Source organism: Lolium rigidum, chromosome 3 (genome assembly GCF_022539505.1).
Source record: "Lolium rigidum isolate FL_2022 chromosome 3, APGP_CSIRO_Lrig_0.1, whole genome shotgun sequence".
Classification (NCBI taxonomy): Eukaryota; Viridiplantae; Streptophyta; class Magnoliopsida; order Poales; family Poaceae; genus Lolium; species Lolium rigidum.
Genome location: NC_061510.1, coordinates 235317869 through 235326082, shown reverse-complemented (window position 1 = coordinate 235326082; position 8214 = coordinate 235317869). Strand labels below are relative to the sequence as shown.

General features: G+C 49.8%; 1 protein-coding gene across 1 annotated transcript; it reads right to left on the bottom strand.

Annotated features, from left to right (window-relative positions):
• Nucleotides 1-4656: 4656 nt before the first annotated feature.
• On the bottom strand, nt 4657-6112 carry LOC124699141 (UDP-glycosyltransferase 83A1-like). The gene is made up of 2 exons (XM_047231493.1): nt 5629-6112; nt 4657-5546 (listed from the first exon to the last, which is right to left on the bottom strand). Exons 1-2 carry the CDS (start codon nt 6110-6112, stop codon nt 4657-4659), a joined length of 1374 nt encoding a protein of 457 aa, XP_047087449.1.
• Nucleotides 6113-8214: the final 2102 nt, after the last annotated feature.

Genomic DNA, 8214 nt, shown 5'->3' with positions numbered 1-8214 from the left:
CCACTTTGCGCGCTGTGAGTCATTATTCTGAACATTGCGATGAAACAGTTTCCAATTTCCATGTTTTCTCTTTGCAGCTATGCAGCACAGGCAAAGCTGGAATAGGGTGGGACTAATTCTCGTTTGGGTTGCAACTTACCATTTACACGAATGAACGAAGCATCCTCACTTGCAAGATGCAAACAAACTTACAACTCAAATGAATAAATCGCGGTACAAATCTGATGGGAACTTGATTGAGAACTAGCAAAGCCGGAGAAAATAATACCCCCTCCATTTATGAAAACCTTTATCTAAATCCAGATGTATCTATACACTAAAAAGTTTCTAGATACATCCAAATTTATGACATCTATTTATGGATAGAGACAATACAACATTTAGTTCACAATACAGAATTCCTCATAGAAAGCCATTTATTTGTATATCATAAATGACAAGTGTAATAATGATGGTATCTACTCCCACTTAAACTACCACAACAATCTTGTAAACGAAAAAATGAAATAAAAATTAGCACAACACTGGGGTCACGCCGTGGAGGTGGCCTTGGCTGGAGAACCCGTTGGTGACGGTGGTGGCGGCGCGGCGCGGCAAAGCGGGCACATATCGTTGCCACACCACCACTCGCCGACGTAGGCAGCGTGGAAGTAGTGCATGCACGTCGGCAGCACCGTGATGGTCTTGTCAGGTTGGAGAGGCTGGCACGTGGGCTCTCGCCACCCGTCTCCCCTCCGGTACACGCAAAGCACCAGCCCTGGCGCCCGCACCTCTAGGACCACCTCGGCCGGAGGCTCGAAAAGCAAGGCTGCGGCAGCGTGTGGCAGGAGGGTTGGCGGAGCCGGGCGGCAGTCGGGCGGTGGAGCGAGAGCGAGGAACGGAGGGGAAGAGAGTGAGGAACAAAGGGGAAGAGAGTTAGGGACTTCAGATTTGATCAAACATTGTACAAGGGTTTTCTTGTAAAATCGCCCATCCGGCAATCTCCCTAAGACGAAAGGAGTACAAGGTTTGTCAAAATTTAAATTTAGCCAGACACTAAATAGTAATATATACATCTAAATTTTGATAAATCTTCGACATGTTTCATGGGACGGAGGGAGTACCACTTTGCGCGCTTTGGGTCATTTTTCTGAAAATTGCGATGAAGTTGTTTCCACCTTCCATGTTTGCTTGGCGCCTGCAATTGTATTGAGGCGAGCAATAAAATAGCTCTGCAGTGCAGGAAAAGTTTGAGAAATAATACAGCATACAGGAATCCTCAGAAAACCATATTTGTATTTCATAAATTACAAGTGTAATGCTGGCGTCTCTACTCTCTCCCATATGAAACTAGCTAGCTAGCACAACGTTGCCGTCACGCCGTGGAGGTAGCCTTTGCGGGAGATCCAGCTGGTGACGCTGGCGGCGGCGCTGCGCGGCAGAGCGGGCACGTGTCGTTGCCGCACAGCCACTCGCCGACGCAGGCGGCGTGGAAGTAGTGCATGCACGCCGGCAGCACCCTGATGGTCTCGCCGTCGGCGAAGTCGGAGAGGCATACCGGGCAGGTGGGCTCTCGCCATCCGTCTCCCCTCCGGTACGCGCAAAGCACTGGCCCCGGCGCCCGCACCTCCAGGGCCACCTCGGCCGGAGGATCGCCGTCACCGTCGACGCTCTGGCTGGCGGGCTGCGCCTCCTTGGGCGGGCCGAGGATGTAGCGGGTCAGCTTGACGATCACGATGACGATCAGCAAGCTGATGACGACGGAGATCACGTAAGTGTAGCGCGATCCACCGTCGGAGCCGGGCTCATTCGTGTTCATCGGCGACGACGACCGAGAAGGCCAGCAACTTTCAGTACGTGGAGTAACCGATCGAGCTAAGGTAGTCATGTGGAGATGGTTATCACTACTTAAGGGACGAGAGAGACGATGGCTACGAAGCGAGGGCACCTTGTTTTAATCGGCTCTTTGTCGAGTGATGGCTACGCTCAAGCACATTGACGTACCACACTCCGTTTCTTAATTTGTCGTATCCAGTGAAAGATTATCTCACTTGAACTGCCTAACAACATCATGTGAAATTTCGTATGGTGGAAGTGATGGTTGTTCTTCCATCAGTTACGTGTTTATATAGGTGCAAAGCGACACCGGCAACAACCATGGTTTGGTAAGGGGAAACAGTTATGATCACTGTGACTGGCTCAATCATGACGTGACAAGTGAGGTTACCTTATTGCACTACTAGAAAAAATCTAGCCGTAAAATCACTACCAGTGACGCATCAGGAAGAGGTGTGCCACCACTAACCTGAAACCACTTTTCGGCTTTTTAAATCCACATGCTACCATACTCACTTCCCCCCCCCCCCCACTCTTCCACCTCCATCAAATTTGAATCTGATCGTGTTGCTCCTCCTCGTCACCTCATTTTCACCCTGGATTCACCCAAATTGAGTTGTTAAACCTACTTTTTTTTGATCTCAACTTTCTTTCTTATCCAACAATCTCTCTCGATCTCATATCGGTAACGTTATGTAATAGGTGAGCATGCAATTGGGAGGATATGCTTTGTATATGGTCAATGCCGATCGAGCTCCGGCGTGTGTGCATGTATGCGAAGGTTATATGCGTCCGCGGGCGCGACGACTGGGTGGTGTGCGTGTATGCATATATTTTATGTGAAGCTTGCACATGTGTTGTATGCGAAGCTTGCACAAAGGTGTTGCATATTTTTGTTTGTAGGGATTTCAAATGCGAGTTGCCAATATTTTACCGAAATGTTGATTCATTTCCGTTTCGGCGAAAATCGGGCATACTACGCATAGGTTCTATTTTTGGAAAGGTGATGCCAATTTTTTCTTTTGGTTCTAAAATATCCTTTTTTTTTCTCTATACCCGTAGGCGAGCATGGTCCGCACAATGGACGAAGGCATTGTGGCTAGGTTTTTGATACCCGCAACGGTCGAGATGATTCAAAATAACCAGATGGAGATAAGATGTTTGTGTCGAAGATGCAAGCTAAAGAGCCTTATGGACCCTACATCCGGAAAGGTGCGGGACCACCTTCCCATGCGTGCTTTCATGGATGTCTATTCTGTGGCAAGGTGATGAAGATGATTATGATGTTGTCCACGGGAGGGAAAGAAATAAGGAAGGCCAGCATGACAATAACAGCGAGGGCAGGCGAGAAGACGAAGAATGTCCCGGACATGATCATGCAGTAGATGCAGTACACAGTCACCATGTAGAAGATCCCAAGCATGACGAGGAAGATCAAGATGGAGGGCATGATCATGAATATGAAGATGCCGGAGCAGTCGACGATGGAACAATGATGGGCTCGGTGCATGACCCTTATCTTCAAGAACTGCTTCTCAAGCAGACGAGTAACGGAAAAGCCGCCGCACGAGAGAAAACCAAGCTGAATCAACTAGAGATAGACACAATTACTCCATTGTATGAAGGATGCAGGCCCGAGGATACCTTCCTGAAAGTAACGTCATGGCTCTAGAGATAAAGGTAAAACACAAAATGACCGACGCATGCTTCAACGAAAACATGTCATTCTGCCACGAACGTCTTCCCAAGGGTAACAAGTGTCCGACCAGTATCGAGGAGGCCAAGAAAATCGTGTGTCCTTTGTATTTACCGCACATGAAATACCATGTGTGCATGAACGATTGCACTATTTATCGGGGCGAGCACGCGGAGTCTACCATACGTCTGGAGTGCGGCATCACTCGATACAACGACATAATCGGTCGTCCCAGCTCGAGGTGCGTGACACCCGCTTCAAGGTGAGCGACGACTGCGCTGGCGTTCTCCTCCCTAGCGAGCGCGGGCACGACGTCCCTGAATGTGGCCGTGAGGAGGTCCACCAGCCTCGCGAGCACCGTGAGAAGAGAGGTTAGGAGTAGGCTCCCGCAGCGAGGATGAACGGAAGAGAAGGGCAGTTTCGGGAGTTTTGCGATTCTATCGCACCTACGCCTTACTTTGTGAGCAAAAGTTAAATTTTTTATACGCGCTAATTACCGGAACGGATGAAGTAATATGCCAATTTGTTGTTATATATATGTCGCTATTTTTTGTAAAAAGTTGAGTTAAATTAGATAAAAAAGTGTCGAGAGAGAAAACACCGATCTATCAATAATCAATAGTACAAATACCAAAAATAATAACAAATACAAATTAGTTTTTGGACCATGAAGCGACGGCTATAAGTACGGGAGTGAACCGAAGGCACGCCGCGAGTCCCACTCCTCCATTACGGAGCTAGATAATGTATGTTGCCTGGCTATTTCTGTTTCGAATTTAGTTTCTCAGTGATTGTAATAAGTGAGGATGGTTTATGATGAACTGATACTTGAGGTTTAATAAAGAAAGCCGTGTGCATCTATTGATGCAGAGGCTGGGGCGATGCTCCTTTATCGAAAAAAAAACCTTGGCAATAATGCTATACTTACGGACGTGCTGGCCGGGCTTACAAAGAAACTACGGACTGACGTGTAGATATTCTGTTGGTTCAGTTTGGAATTCAATCCTAGAAAAGCGGGCCACGTGAGAGTCCGTAGGATGATTCCGTAGAAGGTGTAGCATTGTTGTCTTTTTATTTATTCAAGGAGAGTATGCGGTGGGTGAAACTAATATTGCACGCGGATACAACATGCGGAGTACTCGCAATCATTTGCTTAGGAGGTCCACAAATGTGGTGAAATTGTGCTGCGACGAGCCACCCTTGGCGATGCACCTTGAGGCCGCATCCTTGAACCACCTTGCTCTCTCTTTGAATCCCTGGTCAGTGATGACCTTTTCCACCTTGCTCCTCACCTCCTCCTTGGTGACGACACCGTCGGCGGCGGCCGGGGACACAGCCAGGCCGGTTCTCCACACGTCGGTGATGTAGCCCCGGTGCAGGAACTGTTCGCAGAAGTATGGCCAGCACAGAACGGGCATGCCGTTGGTGGCTGCCTCCATCATAGAGTTCCACCCGCAGTGCGACAGGAAGCACCCCACCGCGGGGTGCGCCAGGACCTGCCGCTGGGGGCACCAGCTCACGATCATGCCCGTGCCGGCGACGCGCTGCTGGAAGTCGTGGAGCCATGCCTTGTCCAGGCCGGTGCTGAAGTCCGGGCGCACGGCCCACAGGAACGGCCGACCCGTGAGTTCTAGCCCCTCGGCCAGCTCCTGGAACTGGCGGGGGTCAAGGACGGCGAAGGTGCCGAACGCGACGTACACGACGGAGCGGCGAGGACGCGCGTCAAGCCATTGGAGGCACGCCGTGTCCTCCGGCAAGAAGTTGCCGACGGGTTTCTGGGACTCCCCTCCGTCAACCAAGAGCGGGCCGATGGGAAGGATGCCGGGGAAGAGCTTGAAGGCGCCAGCCTCGGCCTCCTGGAACGAGTTGCACACGACGATCTCGGCGAGGTCGTTGAGCCTGTTGTTCTGGCACACAAGCTGGAAGATGGTGGGCTGCCCGGCCGGGGCGACCGTGTTGTTCCACGACAAGAGGGACGTGTGGAGCGGTGGCACCCCGGGGCCAAGCTGCAGCGTCTCGTCCCGCTCAGGCCATCCTGTACTTTCAGTTTTCTTAGGACTTACTTAACCATATAGTAGATTTAGAGTATATATCTTGGCATTTCACGTAGTACGTACCCTTGTGGTTGAGGACACCGTCCTGGATGAGGTCGGGGATGTTGAGCATGATGGCCAGGCACGCCGCGGACACCGGCCAGAAGGAGCAGACACGGATTCCGAGTTTCACGGCGACCTCGAAGGACCACCCCATGTTGAGGTCGCCAACGAGCCACTTCACCCTAGGCCTCCCGGCGGCCTCCATCTCGCCCACGAGCTTCTCTAGGTGAGCTGACACGTGGGTGGAGAAGGCGTCGATGAGCTTGCTGAGGTCCTTGCGGTCCTCATCGTCGGCCAACCCGTCCGGGATGGACGCCAGGTGGATGCCGTGCAGCCCATCCGGTCCCGACGTCGGTAGAGCCGCGAGCACCAGCGCGTGGTTCACCTCGGTGTTGACGAAGGTGACCTCGAAACCGTGGTTCACCAGGCGGTGCGAGAGCTCCATCAGGGGCACCACGTGTCCCTGTGCCGGGAACGGCAGCACCATGATGTGCCCCTTCGCCATAGCTAATTCACCCGGAACGGTCTCTAGCTCCCTCCCTCTCGATGCGAATACAGAGACTACAAAGGCACAAAGGTGTGCTGGTAATCATGTAATACCCACACAACGTCTTTATATAGAGTACATTTTAAGAGACGAAAACAAATACTACTTAATTCCATTAAAAAAATTGTGTAAAGAACTGCTTAATTCTAAATAGTCGTCTCTCAATAATAGTAGTAGCTAGAGAATACATCAACTTAGCTTGTCCAGATGGAGAGGTAAAAATTGTCTCCCGTCTGCTTGCAAGCTGGCATCGTTTGGCCGTCCATCTCTGGTTGACAGAAGGTCAGAACCGAGCATCTTCAAAAAAAAAAAGGCTTCTATATATGTATTCTTTGTATGAATTGCAGGAGGTTGAGTTGTTGACTAGTTGTCAAAAGTGGCTAGCTGCATACTTTTTTAGACGGAAGGTTCGAAATAAGCCCGACTTTGAATTAACGAAACCATCAACCGGCTAGGAGTTACACCAGGAGTTACAACACACACATGTCAAGCGCAAACCCAGTCCCGAGAGCCACCACCCCTGGAGCTCGGGCTAGTTCCAGACCAAGAACACAACATCATCCCCTGGCATTGGGATAGGCACACCGGTAAGGGCTACGACCAGACGCCGGCCTAGCAAAGCCCCCCAAGGCGCTAGGGAGGACATAACCTACCGCAGAAAATCGTGTAAAAGCAGCCAGGCTGACGCTGCGAGAGGGCTGGGACACCAGCGAGAGGTCACAGGGTGATCCACAAGACACTACCAGAGAGGCATGCCCAAATCTAGGCCCTCCCGGAGAGCAGATTAATGCGGAGGGACGGAGCCCATCACTTCGAACAAGAGAGACATCATCGGGACGTCTTGAACAAGGGAGCGACACCCGCAGGTGCCACCATCACCGGCACATGCCACAACCATGTGCAGCTTTCGCCGAGGTCCAAAACCCGATAAAAGTTCTGGACGCCATCGCGAGGGCGTGGAGAAGATAAAGCAGAAATCACTGTCGCGCCCCCAACCAAAGCGACACTATGAACTAGTCCCAACTAGACTCAACCGCAAGGTGAACGTAGACTAGCTGGTAATGCCCGCGCCCCCAACCGAAGCGGCACTACGAACTAGTCCCAACTAGACTCAACCGCAAGGTGAACGAGCACGCGTTAGCCCAAGGACCCAATCCCGGATGGCCACCAAGAACATCGCCCACAACGGTGAAGAAATAACCAGAAACCCCCATCGTTTCGACACAGCTGAGCAGGACCGCTAGACTTGTAGTCCAAGCCACCGCGCAGTATCGGCTAGCGGCATACTCAGCCCGTATCCGAACACCTATCTCCAGCTGATAGTCCAAGTCTTCATTTTTTTTTGTAAAATACCAAACGCTTATAAATATATACAAATACTTTTTTTCTATGATCGTGCACACGTAATCCTACCTCTATGAGCATTTTTGAGAGACTAAGTTGAAAGATTGACATGACGGGTTTTGAAATTGACGGAGTCAACACAGACACATCAACGTCTCCTTCCACTGAAGACAAATTCGATCTTTTATAAGACAACAAAGTATCAAACTTAAAATTTAATTTCTAAGGGCAGTACCATTTTTCTAGCCCAATTATTGGTATAGGATTGGCGCAAAGTACCTACTAACAATATCATACGAGAGATACATATAAACGGTGACACGAAAACAGCTTGCGCAATACTCAATATGGTACTTCTCCTATTATAAAGTACCCATGAACGCTAACAACAGCATATTATGTACCTAATCATTATGAAAATAAGTTAGATGACATAGCAAGAACAACAGCACGATGTGCATTACTTAATGACGTAGTGAGTGACTTTTGACACGTCAACGACTGTTTTGTTCCTAATAACAGTTTGTCAAGTTTAAGTTTCGCAGATACGACAACCATAAAGTGTGGCTGAGAAACTCTGTGCAACAAAGTATGGCGACATGCGGAAAAAAAAAATCACTCAATAAAGATCACTAGTATAAACTTGCTACTTACAAACGGCCAGTTGAGCCGGTCTCTCTCAAGTTTTCTAAAAGCCGTATCTTCTTAAAGACCTC

What these genes read in the sequence shown, in the direction of transcription:
- LOC124699141 (XM_047231493.1), bottom strand. Translation starts at nt 6,112, where the DNA reads ATGGCGAAGGGGCACATCATGGTGCTGCCGTTCCCGGCACAGGGACAC. An exon ending in CGGTGTCCTCAACCACAAGG is followed by an intron (nt 5,547 to 5,628) that starts GTACGTACTACG and finishes CTGAAAGTACAG; the next exon opens with GATGGCCTGAGCGGGACGAG.